Source organism: Narcine bancroftii, chromosome 4 (genome assembly GCF_036971445.1).
Source record: "Narcine bancroftii isolate sNarBan1 chromosome 4, sNarBan1.hap1, whole genome shotgun sequence".
Classification (NCBI taxonomy): Eukaryota; Metazoa; Chordata; class Chondrichthyes; order Torpediniformes; family Narcinidae; genus Narcine; species Narcine bancroftii.
In genome coordinates, this window is record NC_091472.1 from 126,111,364 (window position 1) to 126,126,659 (window position 15,296).

A 15,296-nucleotide genomic window follows, 5' to 3' on the forward strand; every position below is an offset into this window, starting at 1 on the left:
GGTGGAAAATCTTATGAAATGGTGCAAGAGTCTCAACAGTGAATAAGACTAAGGTGATGATCAAGGACTTCAGGAGGACCAGGAGCAACAGCCCTCCATGACACATCAACAACTCTAGTAGAGAGTGGAAAGCACCAGGTTCCTTGGAGTTGAATTAACTGGTGACCTATTGTAGAGACGCATCTCTCACTTGTCAGGAAGGTGCAATGGTGACTGCACTTTCTGAGAAGACAGGAAAGGCTTCCGGGCACCATTACATCAACTTTCTGTATGAGCTCTAAAGAGATCTAGCTGGCTACATCACAGTGCTGTAGAAAAGAAATGGATCAGAGGTCAATCCATAGGACGATTAAGAGTTGCAAGAAGGATCACTGGAGTCTCCCTCCCCACAAATCCCCAGTTGATGTAATCTACAGGGATCATTGAAGAGTATGTACATAATCGTTGAGGACCCCTTCCAATCTTTCAGTTGCTCCCATTGGGGAAAGAGATGCAGAAGTGTCAGAGCCAGTACCACCAGGCTGAGAAACAACTTCTTCCCACGGGCAGGGAGACTGCTGAATGACTGAACTGCTCACACAATCTGAGACTACTATTTATTTAACAATAATTATTTATTTTGACGTATAAGCATATTGTACATATTGCAGATGTATTGAATGTATGCACATGTGTTATGTCTGCATGTATCTTGGCATGTTTTTGCATTGAGGACCAAAGAACACTTCTCACAGGCAGTTAAAATGCTGAACCACCAAAAGATCTGCTCACGTTGACCATCTGAGACTCTCGTATTCATGAAACTATTTACTTTTATGGATGAAACATTTGACCTGCATATTTATTATTTGTCTGCGTGTTATGTGTGGGTATTTTGCACCGAGGACCAGAGAACACTGTTTCATTGGGTTGTACTTGTACAATCAGATGATAATAAACTTAAATTGAAACCTGCACAGACACGGGGAGAACGTGCAAACCCCTCGCAGACAGCATGGGATTCAAACCCCGGTTGCTGGTGCTATAACAGTGTTGTCCTGACCACTGTGCTAACTGTGCTACTCCTTTTTTGCAATTTATTTAACCTTCCCCATTCCTTGCACATTCCCAACCCCTTTTCTACTCTTGGCTCTCTGCATTGCATAATTGGACACCACAGCACCTCTCCTGGATAATGTTTGAAGTAATTGGTTTGGTGACATCTGCAAGCAACATGCACTGTAGTTTTGAATTAGTATGTTTTATCCCGTTTGAAGAGTTCTCTAATGGATTGTGCCTGTGGAAGGAGCCACAGAATTATTTGGTCCAAGTGACCATCAAAATGTAGCCCCTGCCATGTTATCATTTGGGAGTCTAATCTCTCTTGAGAACAGTGTCTTGGAATTAAACTATTTGCGGAGGGAGAGTTGACGTCTTGCCACTTGTTGCTAAAGAACTGTTTGATTCTGTAATGGTAAGAGAATGATGAAGACAGCTGAGTGATTGGAGTAATGGTCATTTGTTATGGTAATGATCAGAGATGACCAGTCACCCACGCTTTTGTATCCAAATTATGCCTGTTGTTTGGCTGGTTGACTATCTGATGCTGGTTGTTGGAGAGTGAAATAGGCCAAGGTGTTTGTTACATGCAGTAAATGATTCTGACCGTGGCTCATTTTTCTGACCCATTGTTCGCAACTCGAGCCCTGAAATGATGACTTCCTCAATATCAAGCATTAGGACATTCCAGACTGTGATATTAAATGATCATCTGCAACAAATAGAAGACAGGATTTTATTTTGATAAGTTTATTGTCTGACAAATTGTACAATGAAATTCTTGCTGCAGCCAAGACAGACCATTTAAAAAAGCTAAAATTGCATTAAAATATATACCTAATAAATATAATAGCTAATAAATATTCAGTCATTTTAGTGTAAGAAATTAAAGGAGCATAACAATAGTGCAGACAGAGCTTCTGTGGTGTCAGATCAGTCCATGATTACTACAACAAGAAGAGGTTAAAGGGTAGAGAGCAACCTGAAAGAAACGACTGTATTCTTAAACCGAGAGGTGCTGATCTTCAGAATTCTGCTTGTTCTCCAAATGAAAAAATGCAGATATGAAAGTTGGTGTCAACACTTGTAATGGGGTACAGGGTAAAGGATTTTTTTGCTGGTACAAAAGAATGTGCAGTGTATACATGGTTATTGCTTATCACGGCAGAAGTAGTCTACAGCTCTATCAGCTATGCTTTAACAATGTTGCTTTCTCTGCATTTATCTGGACTCATTCCAAAAGTGCATGTCAGAGTTTGTGGAATATTCATTTGGCTATGCAAGCAGATGAAAGCCTGCTGGGTTTGCAATGTCCTAAAGCTGGTCTCATGCTTTAACTTTTAAAGAGAATAGATCTGAGAGTCTATGAAGAGTGTGTTTGGGAAAGTTTTCTAGAGATATCAATTTGAGAGATTGCAATACTGGATCTCCTTTTAGAGACTGAAACAGAACAGGTCTGTGTCTGGGAACATATTGGGTCCCATTATAATAATGCCATTAGTTTCAAGTTAATTGTGGAGAAGAATAGATCTGGGCCTCCGGTTGAGATTTAAATTGGAGAAAAGCTAATTTTGAGGAAATGAGAAAGGATCTAGAATGTGTGGATTGGGTTAAGTTGTTTTCGGGCAAGGATGTGCGAGGTAAATGGAGGACCTTCAAAACTGAAATTCTGGGAGTACAGAATTTGTATGTTCCTGTCAGGATTAAAGACAAGGTTAGCAGGCATAGGGAACCTTGGTTTTCAAGGGGTATTGGGGATCTAGTTTGGAAGAAGAGGTGTATAGCAGGTGTAAGCATCATGGAACATATGAAATACTTGAAGAGTATTAAAAAGTGATGGAGAAACCTCAAAAGAACTTAGGAAAGTGTTTTTTTTTCAAAAAAGAGATTGCTTTGGCAGACTAAGTGAAGGAAAATTGTAAGAGTTTTGATAAGAGCAAAAGAATAATAAGGGACAAAATTGAAGATCAGAGTAGTTGACTTTGTATGGAGCCAAAAGAGATTGGAGAGGTCTTGAATGTTTTTTTTAATCAGTATTCACTCAGGAAACAGGCACAGAGTCATGGGAAGTAAGGAAAACCAGCAGTAAGGTCATGGATGGAACCTATACAGATTAAAGAGGAGAAAATGATTGGTGTTTTAAAGCAAATAAGGGTGGATAAATCCCCAGAGCCTGACAAGATATTCCCTCCTTGAGGAAGACTAGTGTAGAAATTGCAGGGGCTCTGGCAAAAATATTTAAAATATTTAGCCACAGCAGTGGTGCCAGAGGATAAGAGGTTCATGTGGTTCCTTTGTTAAGAAAAGGCTCCAAAAGTAGCACTGGAAATTATAGGCCAGTGACCCTGATGTCAATAGTAGGTAAATTATTGGAAGGTATTCTAAGAGATCGGATATACAAAAACTGATTAGGGTTAGTTAACGTGGCTTTGTGTGTGGTAGATCGTATTAATCAATCTTAGTGAGTTTTTTGAAGAGGTTACCAGGAAAGTAGACAAAAGAAAAGCTGTGGATGGTGTCTCCGTGGACTTTAGTAAGACCTTTGACGAGGTCCCGTGTGGGAGGTTGGTCAGGAAGGTTCAGATGCTAGGTGTTCATAGTGAAGTAGTGAACTGGATTCGACAATGCTGGACAGGAGAAGCCAGGAAGTAGTGGTAGATGATTGCTTCTCAGACTGGAGGCCTGTGATTAGGGGTGTGCCTCAGGAATTGGTGCTGGCACCATTGTTGTTTGTCATCTATATCAATGATGATAATGTGGTAAATTGGATCAGCAGGGTGGAGATGTTGTGGACAAAGAAAAAGGTTTTCAAAGTTCGCAAAAGGATCTGAAGCAGCTGGAAAAATGGGCTGAAAATGGCAGATGGAGTTGAATGCAGACAAATGTGAGGTGTTGCTATTTGGAAGAACAAACCAAGAAAAGACATACATGGTAAATGGTAGGGCACTGAGGAGGGCAGTAGAACAGAGGGATCTTGGAATATAAATAAATAATTCCCTGGAAATGACATCACAGGTGGATAAGATTGTAAAGAGAGCTTTTGGCACATTGGTATTCATAAATCAAAGAATGGAGTTTGAGTTGTGACGTTATGTTAAAGTTGTATAAAAACTGATGAGGCAAAATTTAGAGTACTGTGTGCAGTTTTGGTCATCTAACTATAGGAAAGATATCAATAAGATGGTTCCTGAAGTCTGGGCAACATCCCAGCAAATTTTCTTTGTGCTCTTTGAGTTAAAGGGAAAGGTTAAACAGGTTAGGTCTTATTCCCAGGAGTGTAGAAGAATGAGGGGAGATTTGATGGTGGTATTTAAAATTATGAGGGGGATAGACAGTAAATGTAGATATGCTTTTTCTACTGAAGGTAGGTGAGATAAAAACCAGAGCACATTGGTTTAGAGTGAAGGGAGAAAAGTTTTGGGGGAACATGAGGGGGGAGCTTCTTCACACAGAGAGTGGTGGGAGTGTGGAATGAGCTGCCAGCTGAGGTGGTGAATTTTAACATTTAAGAAGAATTTGGACAGGTACATAGGTGGGAGAGGTTTGGAGGACTATGGACTGGGTGCAGGTTAGTGGGACTAGGCTAGAAGGACTGAAGGGGCTTATTTTTGTGCTGTAATGTTCTATGGTTCTTGTTGACAAGCTTGGCTCTTCTTCTTCGTCATATAAATGCTAACCAAACCAGATGGAAATGTAGCTCTCTCATCCTCCAAACCTGCTAAGAGTGACCAGATAATAGACCTGCAATATTTAGTTGATTGATAATTATTGGCTAGAATAACAGCATTCTGTTTTTCTGATAAGATGAGCAAAGGTTCCACTTAGGGTGGCACGGTCAGAATCGCTAAATGCAATGCTTTTACAATGCCAGTGACAAGGACCGGGATTTGAATCCTGCACTCTTTGTAAGGAGTTTGTACATTCTCCCCATGCCCATTGGGATTTCCTCCAGGTGCTCAGGCTTCCTCCCTCAGTTCAAAAACGTACTGGGGTTGTTGGTCAATTAGGTGTAATTGTTCAGCGCGGGCTGAAAAGGCCTGATACCATGCTGTATGTTTAAATTAATCACTCAATTAGAAGACTATTCCTTCAGGCAATGTAATGTGAAACTTGAACAAGAATTTTTCTAATGTGTGAATGGGATTTCATAGCCTTGTTCTGCATACTGTGAGATGTGTAATTCTTTTCTAATAACCACCATAAAATATACTTCCTCTTCTGATGTCTTTCAGCTTAGCTTGAACAGTTTTTTTTTGCATGTCATGGCACTGAAAGTTTTGGGGGTTTTTTTTTGCTTAAATGGCAGATAAAATCCAAGTTGTTACAAAAAAATTGTTTTTTTTATCAGTCTAAAGCTAAAGATTGCTGCAGGTCTATTAGCTCAATTGAATTGCTTTTCATTTATTCAGGTACATATAAAAGTATGCCATTTCCAAACACTAAACAAAGGGAGCCATGTTTCTCTTCCTCTGTTGTCTAAAAATACTTTTTGAGATATGGATGCTTAAAACAATAATAAAACTTCTGGACTCCATGTCCCAGTTTTCAAGGACTACTAACAAGCAATTATACTCTGTGCACCTGTTTTCCGGGACTGGTTTTATACCTGTGACACATCACCAGTGGCAATTGAGATATGCATAAACAAATGGTTTAAACATAAAAGTTTAACTAAAAATTTATTCACATTTGTCAATAATACAATTAACTCAATAAACCACTAACAACAGATATTCATCATGTGTATGTGGAGAGGAAAAAAACCCAGACCATTACAGTCCAAGCCCAAAATAAAACTCCAGAAACAAAATCTCAAGCCATTCAGTCAAAAGAAGAGTCCACAGAATCTGCTCTCCAGGCATTGATTTCTTAGTTTCGTTACGCATGGGTCTTTTAGTTGGATGTGGAGAGAGATGACGGTTATCACTGCAGACTTACAACCTGGGCAGGGGAATACGAGAGACTTTGTGGAATTTTCTAATGTGGTAATGGCCACCTTTTAATTTCTTTACAAAAGGAATTTTCACACAGTGACCTCCTTCAATTCTGGTTGCAAGAATTTCAACCTGATTTTAGTTCACCAGATTTTACAGGGCATTGTAACTGAACTTGAAATGGTCAAAATGGAATTTAATCTCAAAATTAAGTGGGGAGATAACTCCAGTTTTGCTCCTGAATCATGACATCAGTGTTCCCAAAAAATATATTGTTGCATTGTATTTCATTTCCCAGTTAATGTGATCCTTTAAATGGTGTCATGCAAACTCCTCCTTTCATACATCTTTACTGATTTTTTTTTGTTTGTTTTTTTTTCTGCATTTCTGTGGCAAATTGGCCAACGTGGTGAAATATTATTTGTTGATGATGATTAAACTTGTGGCTCAATCCAATAGGTGTTTTGAAAATCATCTTGGATTGAGCAGTTTGAATGTGGGCAGTGGTTCATGTGAAGCAAGCACCTTGGAGAGCTGACCAAATTTGACCATTCTAAAATAAATGGTACAATTGATAGCATTCCTGATACTCAAATCCCACTTAAGAGACACAAGCATGTTAACTTTCCAACGTAGTACTGAGGGCGTTCCGTGTGGTGGTCCTTCAAATTAAATGTGGAGCAGTGGCTCTCTTTGCAGACATGTGGATGTCAAACATAAAATTGGAATATTTCAAATAAGGCCAAATTTGTTACCTCCTGTTCTGCCCAAAACTTACCTTTCTAAATATCGATTGTCACATTTCTTACAAAAATGGTTCCTCTTTGGAAATATTTCTTTAGGTGAAGAAAGAAAACCCATCAACTTTATCAGTTTTTAAATTCTCAAATCATGTTTGTTAATTAAATTTTAAATGGATTTTCACAGCTTGAATGCCATTATCAATCACATTGTGATTAATTTAATTTATTTAACCCCTAGATCAGTGGAATAGTTGGACATCTATAACACTGACTAACATGGAGTCGTGAGCTTCCTGCCTGTTAATAATTGGCAGGGTTCTGTAACCAGAGGAACTTGTGAAAATAAAGCAGTTGGACATTGACAATGAACTTGTATGCAGAGATGTCAACATGCTGATGACTGCATGAGTTTCACTTCAGCAAAGTGCTCCCTTGATGATCACTTAAATAATTTCTGAATTTGTAATGTCCATGGGCACTCAGATCAAAATTAATGCACATGTTGTGATGGACTTCATTTCTCCCATCTCAATTCCAAATTAATTTGGATTTGGTGTCTTAAAACGAATTTATCCTGAAGAATTGAAACAGGATTTCCAATCCAAAATGTGTCTGCTCCATGTTGGGTTACTAAGTATCTACCCCTTAAATGCTGTAAATGGAGCTGACTTATTTTTGCTGTGATCATATTCAAAAGTAGGGGTTGGTTCTGGTTAGGTGGAGAGGACAAGCTGAATCAAAAGTTTATATAATCTGGGAGTTTGACATGTGTCTGCTCCATGTTGGGTTACTAAGTATCTGCCCCTTAAATGCTGTAAATGGAGCTGACTTATTTTTGCTGTGATCATATTCAAAAGTAGGGGTTGGTTCTGGTTATGTGGAGAGGACAAGCTGAATCAAAAGTTTGTAATCTGGGAGTTTGACATCCACTGTAGGATGTGTGAAGCATAGAGGAACATGGAAGTTTGAGGGAAGGGCATAAATGAAAAGGGCATAAATGAAATCAAAATGTAACTTGTTCATGAGGCTACTTAATTTCCTGATGTTCCCAAAGTATAAAAGGATTAATTGTTTGAGAACCTGTGCAGTTTCCTGTTTCTCAGGTATTCTCAAGAGATCATTTGACAAGCATACTTCTGAATTAGAAATACTGATACTTTCTTTTTCAATCTTTTTATTATTATTATAATTTATAAACACATACAGTTCAAAGAGATATAAAAAATACATAGTAAGTAATGAATTAATACAGAGATATTAAACAATAATATTACAGAATAAAAATATATCATAAAAAAAAATTTTAGATCAGTTTAGGGTGTGAACTATCTCTAAAAAAAAAGATAATTAATAACAATATATGAAAAAAGAGAAAAAAAAACCCCAAAAAAGAAGAAAAAACAAATCTGAATTAAAAAAACTTAAAAAAAAACCTACAGATATAGCTAAACCACGCCGATCACTCCGATCTCATCTTACAGCCCAATTATCATACATAATCATAGAAAGAAAACAGAGCCAGATCAACTCACCACAAATGAAAATATTGAATAAATGATCGCCAGGTTAACTCAAACTTAGAAGGGGATTCATAGACAGAGTTTCTAATTTTCTCTAAATTTAAACATAGTATAGTTTGGGTAAACCATTGGAAAACAGTGGGAGAAATACTGATACTGGCACTTGCTGAGCTACTAGCACAAACACAGGCACAACTACTAAATCTCTGTGATGAATCCTAAATATAAAATGCACGCAGAGTAAATGAGTTGAGATAACAAATGATAAGGTGATTGGTGTGAGAATTTAGTTTGCATTACATCAATGGAATTATTTAGCCAGAACTCAAAAGCATCAAATGTTTTGGAATTTAGAAAACTGTCACTACTGCCTGATTAAACATACTTTAACCTGTATCATTCTTTGTTCACAGACGGGCCGGATTGATAAAGCATATCCAACTGTTTGTGGGCACACAGGACCAGTGCTGGACATTGAATGGTGTCCACACAATGACCAGATTATTGCTAGCGGATCGGAGGATTGCTCAATTATGGTAAGTTATAGTTTTAGTGAATGATAGCCAGAGAAAAATATGCAATTACTTTAAACCTTCCTCTAGTTATTATATTTAATGCTTTCAAGAGATTATTACATTTTTATGCAAGGTGACTCCAATTTTTTTCCCCTGATTCATAATAGTTGAAGAAATGATCTTTGTGAAAGCTTTATTCTCCTAATGTATAATTTATTGATGACCTGAATAATAATATGCTCCTATCACAGCTATTAAAGAAAAACTTGAAGGTTTGAAGGAAGATGGTTGCATTATTGAACAATGAAGTGTAAGCATAGGAATTTTGAGGTTCAGTGGAGGAAGTAGGAAAAAATGTTAAGAAGGGAAACTAGCAAGTAACAAAAGGAGGTTCTTAAAAACCTGTGGGAACTAGAAGAATATAGAAAGGAAGTGATTAATAAAAATGAAAACACACACGAGTCTATAGAGGCTGAAATCTGGTGAAACACAATCTGCTGAAGGAAATCTGGATCAAGCAGGATCAGTGAAAGAACAAGAAAGAGTGCTGTTTTGAGCCAAACCTGTAAGAGTTGGGATGAATTATGGAGAATTGGGTAATGGAAGAAATTTTAAACATTTCTGGAAATAGTTGGGACTCAGAGTTGAGTATGAATGAGGATGGAAAAGAATTTCTTTCTTTTCTTCTTTCTTTGGCTTGGCTTCGCGGACAAAGATTTATGGAGGGGTATGTCCACGTCTGATGCAGGCTCGTTGGTGACTCACAAGTCCGATGTGGGACAGGCAGGCACGATTGCAGCGGTTGCAAGGGAAAATTGGTTGGTTGGGTTTGGGTGTTGGGTTTTTCCTCCTTTGTCTTTTGTCAGTGAGGTGGGCTCTGTGGTCTTCTTCAAAGGAGGTTGCTGCCCGCCAAACTGTGAGGTGCCAAGATGCACGGTTTGAGGCGATATCAGCCCACTGGTGGTGGTCAATGTGGCAGGCACCAAGAGATTTCTTTCAGCAGTCCTTGTACCTCTTCTTTGGTGCACCTCTGTCTCGGTGGCCAGTGGAGAGCTCGCCATAAAACACGATCTTGGGAAGGCGATGGTCCTCCATTCTGGAGACGTGACCCACCCAGCGCAGTTGGGTCTTCAGCAGCGTGGATTCGATGCTTGCGGATTCTGCCAGCTCAAGTACTTTGATGTTGGTGATGGTCATTCCAATGAATGTTGAGGATGGAGCGGAGACAGCGCTGATGGAAGCGTTCTAGGAGCCATAGGTGATGCTGGTAGAGGACCCATGATTCGGAGCCGAACAGGAGCATGGGTATGACAACGGCTCTGTACATGCTGATCTTTGTGTGTTTCTTCAGGTGATTGTTTTTCCAGACTCTTTTGTGTAGTCTTCCAAAGGCGCTATTTGCCTTGGCAAGTCTGTTGTCTATCTCTTTGTCGATCCTTGCATCAGATGAAATGGTGCAGCAGAGGTAGGTAAACTGGTTGACTGTTTTGAGTTCTGTGTGCCCGACGGAGATGTGGGAGGGCTGGTAGTCATGGTGGGGAGCTGGCTGATGGAGGACCTCAGTTTTCTTCAGGCTGACTTCCAGGCCAAACATTTTGGCAGTTTCCACAAAACAGGACGACATGCGCTGAAGAGCTGGCTCTGAATGGGCAACTAAAGAGGCATCGTCTGCAAAGAGCAGTTCACGGACAAGTTGCTCTTGTGTCTTTTAAGTACAACAAAATTGTACTTTATGTACCTTGAGAAAAATCTACTATTTACATTTTTTGAATATTTTATTTATTTTAAGAAAATAAAGTATGTCGGACTCAATTAATGTACCAATAATATATTGAATATAAAATCAAAGAAAAACTTTTTATGAAGTCAGAAAAAAAAGGAGAGTCCCTCTTCTCCCAACGTCCCCTCCCCAGATTTGAAAGAAATGGGGACAGACAGCAGGGAATGGAGGGAGATTTTTAAAAAAAAGAAAGAAAATAGAAAAGAAAAAGCAACAGGAGCAAGGTTTGACATCTCCGAGTCACATCATTTTAAAAGTATTAAATTTCTAATAGGTTGGCAAATTTTGACAAACATACTATATGTATTCCTAAGACTAATAAGTAAACTTCTCAAGGGGATACAACATTGCACTTCGATGTTCCAACATGTGAAGTAGGAATTTCTACATTACCGCAATACATTTCCTGGCTATTAACAACACAATTTTATTAAATTTAAATTTACTTTCGGAAAAGTTGACAACAATTCCGAGTCTAGAGGGAAGTTCACACCCTCAATTTTTATCCACACTTCTCCCACTTCTATCCAAAAGGGTCTTAATTTCGTGCATAACCAGCTGGAATGTAAAAAATCTTTTCCACACCTAAAACATCTGTTAGAAAATTCTGGTTTATTTTTGTATTTCATTTGAGATGTGTGATATAATTTAATAAAGCTGGCTTTATCTACATGAATCAAATCTGGTAAATATTTTGCTAGTCTATTAGCTAGAACTTTGGCAACAATTTTATAATTCACATTTAATAAAATAGATCAATAAGATCACACTTTTAATAGGTCCCTATCCTTCTTAGGAATAACTGTAATAAGTGCTCTTGAAAAGGAATCCGAAAAAGAACCAGTCTCCATCACCTGCTTCAAAACATCCATCAATATAGGAATTAATAAATCCTGAAATTCTGTATAAAATTCTGAAGTAAAACCATCCTCTCCTGGAGATTTTCCACCAGCCATTGACCATAATGCTTCCTTCACCTCCATAACAATAAAAAAAAGCATCTAAGTCTTTAATCTCTGCGACCCTTAAAGACGGTAAAGCCAATTAAGACAAAAAGGTATCGATTTTAGTATTCCAATGCTTCAGAAGTATACAATATATCATAAAATCAATGAAATTCATCATTAATTTCCTGAGGTTTATGTAATCAAGTCACATCTAATAGCATTTATTGTCCCAGAAGCCATAAAACTAATACTTCATGGGTTCTTTCACCCAACTCATAATAACATTGTTTAGTCCTTTGCAATAACTTTTCAAATTTATATGTTTGTAATGAATTATACCGCAATTTCAAGTTAAACAAACTTTTTTGTTTTCTGTAGCCTCCCTCTGTAATTCTTTTTCCAAAATCTCTATCTCTTTCACTAATTTATTAGTCTCAGCCAAATGTTTTTTTTAATTTTAGCTGTAAAACTAATAATCTGTCCCCTCAAATAAGCTTTCAAGACATCCCTCAAAACAAATTTACTATCAACCGAATCTACATTTATTTTTAAAAAGAACTGTATATAATCCATCATAATAAAGTCAGAATTTTTCAACAACATATTTAAATCTCCATCTATACAGATTCTCCATTATCTCAGAATTAGTACAAGTAATTAACAACAAAGAATGATCAGACAAAATCCTACTCTTGTATTCAGCTTTAAAAATTCTTCCTTGTAATTGTGTTGATGCTAAAAAAACAAATCTATTCTCGAGTAAGAATCATGCTGAGATGAGTAAAAAGAAAAGTCTTTCTCAGTTGCATTTAATTTCCTCCAAATCTCTACCAAATTCATTTCTTTCATTACTGTCATTAACTGTTTAGCCATTTTTGTTCTAACTACTGTTTTTGGGGATTTATCTAACAACAAAATCAGATGACAATAAAAATCACCTCCAACCAGTATTTTATCATATGCCTGGTTTAAATTAAAAAAGGAATCCACCATGAATTGCAGTCTTTATCAACTCCACAATAATCTTAATTCGGGTGAAGCATTTTAAATCAACTTGTTAGTGTTTAGATGCGCATAAATTTGGTACAGGAAATTTTGTTGAGATTTCACCAAAATTGCTTCTCCATGAAATGGAATCTGATTGTGATTTAGAGGACTACATTCTTTTGAGAGAATATGCTGAATGTTTATCTTTTCCAGTAACAAACTCAAAAAGTGTCATTAGGAATTTGAATGCTACATTAAATGGAAGAGATTTAATCAATACCTACATATTATTTTAATTCTTTGTGTACTTAAAAGTTATAAATTCGCTATAAATTTTTTTTCCTGGAGAAAACATGAAGCTGAGCAATTTTCTTTGTGTTTTCCAATGTGCTGTAGGTTGCAACATTATAGAACAAATGTAAAGGCCTTTAGAAAAGTAAGAAAGATTTCTAAACACAGTCTCAAAAATACAAAGTTATGCAAGAACTTGTGGCACAAATCAGTACAAAGGGGTATGATTTTGTGGCCATTTCAGAAATATGGGCACAGGGTGGAGAGGACTAGGAATTAAATATCTAAGGATATCAGGTAATGAGAAAGGACAGGCAGGAAGGTAAGGGTTGGAAGTAAATCACGAAATGAAGGACTCTAGCCCAAAATGTCAGCTATGTATTTTCACTTTTGCTACATCAAAGACACTTTGACCTGCAGAGCTTCTCCAGCATTTTGTTTTTATCTAGGAAGGCAAGGGTGGTGGATAGCACTCTTGTATAAGGATGATATCAGGGCAATAGTGAGAGATGATGTTAGATGGAAGGAGCAAAATGTTGAATCCATTTGGGCAGAGAATAGGAATAGTAAAGTTTAAAAAAAAAAATCACTGGTGCGAGTTGCCTATAGGCCACCAATAATTACATTATGGTGGCACAGGCAATAAACCAAAAAATATCAGACATGCAAGGATGGAACAGCAGTTATTGTTGGGGACTTTAACATGCACGTAGACTGGCTGAATCAGGCTGGTTGAGGCAACCTTGAGGAGAACTTCATACAGTGTATGCATGATGGCTTTCATGAACAGAATGTTACTAAACCTACAAGGGAAAATGCTATCTTCGATCTGGCCCTGTGCAAATCGATGGGTAAAATTAACAATCTTGTAGTTCATGTGATGAGTCATTCCAAGAGGATTCCTATGATTAACTTTCGCATAAAAGGGAGGATAGAATAGTTTCATCTAAAACCAGTGGGATGGCTGTGGAACAGTGGAAGACTTTCAAAGAGATTTTTCACTCTGCTCAACAGAAGGATATTCCAGTTAAAAGCAAGGGCAGGGATAACCAGTCCTGGATAAGTAAGGAAATAAAGGAAGGCATTAAACTAAAATCTCGTGCTTACAAAACCATTAGGAGCAGTGGGAAATAAGAAGTTTGGAAAAACTTTATTGCTCACTTCATGATTCTTTGTTGCTTTTTAAAGTGAGGGAAGGTAGATGATGAGAATGGGTTAACACAAAATATAAAAATAGGCAAGAAAAGATTTTATAATATAAAGTGCAAATGAGTGGCTAAAATGAAGGTTGAACCCTTGGAAGATGAGAAGGGGGAATTGATATTGGGTAATGAGGAAATAGCTGAGGGTTTCGATGACTATTTTATGTCAGCCTTCACAATGGAGGACATGTCGAACATGCCAAAGACAGATGTTATGGATGTGATGGGAAGTGAGTACCTTGATATAATAGTTATCACTGAAGAGCTGGTGCTCTGAAAACTTGAGGATCTGAAGATAGATAAATCTCCTGATCCTGATGGAATGCATCCAGGATACTGAAAGAAATGGTGGAAGTTTATAATAATTTACCAAAATTCTCTGGACTCTAGGCAGGTTGCAGTGGATTGGAAGATGGTGAATGTCACGCTTCAATTCACAGGATATAGGTCAATGGCAGGGAGCTATAGGCCAGTTAATTTAACAATGGTAGTTGAGAAAATGTTTGACGCTTTCATAAAAGATGAAATAACAAGGCATTTAGAGCAAAATGGATGCATCAAGCAGATACAGCGTGGATTTAGCAAAAACAAGTCCTGTTTGACAAATTTACAAGGGTTTATAATGAGTGTGGTAGATAGAGGGGAGTAGATAGACGTTGTATACCTGAATTTCCAAAAGGTATTCGATAAGGTGTCCCATAAAAGAATTGCAGAGAAGATATGGATGCTTGGAGCTTTGGGGGTGATGTACAGATACACAATCCTTTATCCAGACCCTTGGGGGACAGTGTGTTCCAAATTTCGGATTTTTCTGGATTTCAGAACAAAAGCCAGCTGCTGCAGATTTAAGCCCACCCAAATTGTGGTGCCATATCCACCTCCTTCCAGTTGCACTGGCGTCTCTCTCTCTCTCTCCCTCCCCACCTGCCCGAGTCGCGCTGCCGTCTCTCTTCTTCCCCCCCCTGCATAAACCTAGTTGCACTTCTCTCTCTATCTCTCCCCCCCCAACCCCCCACCCTCCACTGAAACAGGCAGATTTTGGAATTTTCCGAATAAAGGATTGTGTACTTGTATTAGCATGGATAGAAGACTGGTTAACCAATAGAGACCAGAGAGTTGGAGCACGTGCTTTTCTGGTTGGCAATCAGTGCTGAGCGGAGTGCCACAGGGGCCGGTGCAGGGCCCACAATATACATTAATGATCTAGGAGAGGGGGTGGAATGTGGTATATCTAAATTTGCTGATAAACACTAAATTGAGTGGAAAACCAAATTGTGCAGAGGATATGGGGAGTTGGCAGATGGAGTTCAATGTTGGCAAATGTGAAGTTATCCACTTT

General features: G+C 38.0%; 1 protein-coding gene across 3 annotated transcripts in view; it reads left to right on the forward strand.

Annotated features, from left to right (window-relative positions):
* LOC138761122 (coronin-1C-like) overlaps positions 1 to 15,296 on the forward strand; it is a 176,994-nt gene that overhangs the window by 111,490 nt on the left and 50,208 nt on the right. For all 3 annotated transcript variants that reach the window (XM_069932760.1, XM_069932761.1, XM_069932762.1), the window contains exon 3: positions 8,649 to 8,771. In XM_069932760.1, the coding sequence (XP_069788861.1) occupies positions 8,649 to 8,771 (123 nt within the window). The remainder of the gene's footprint in view (positions 1 to 8,648; positions 8,772 to 15,296) is intronic.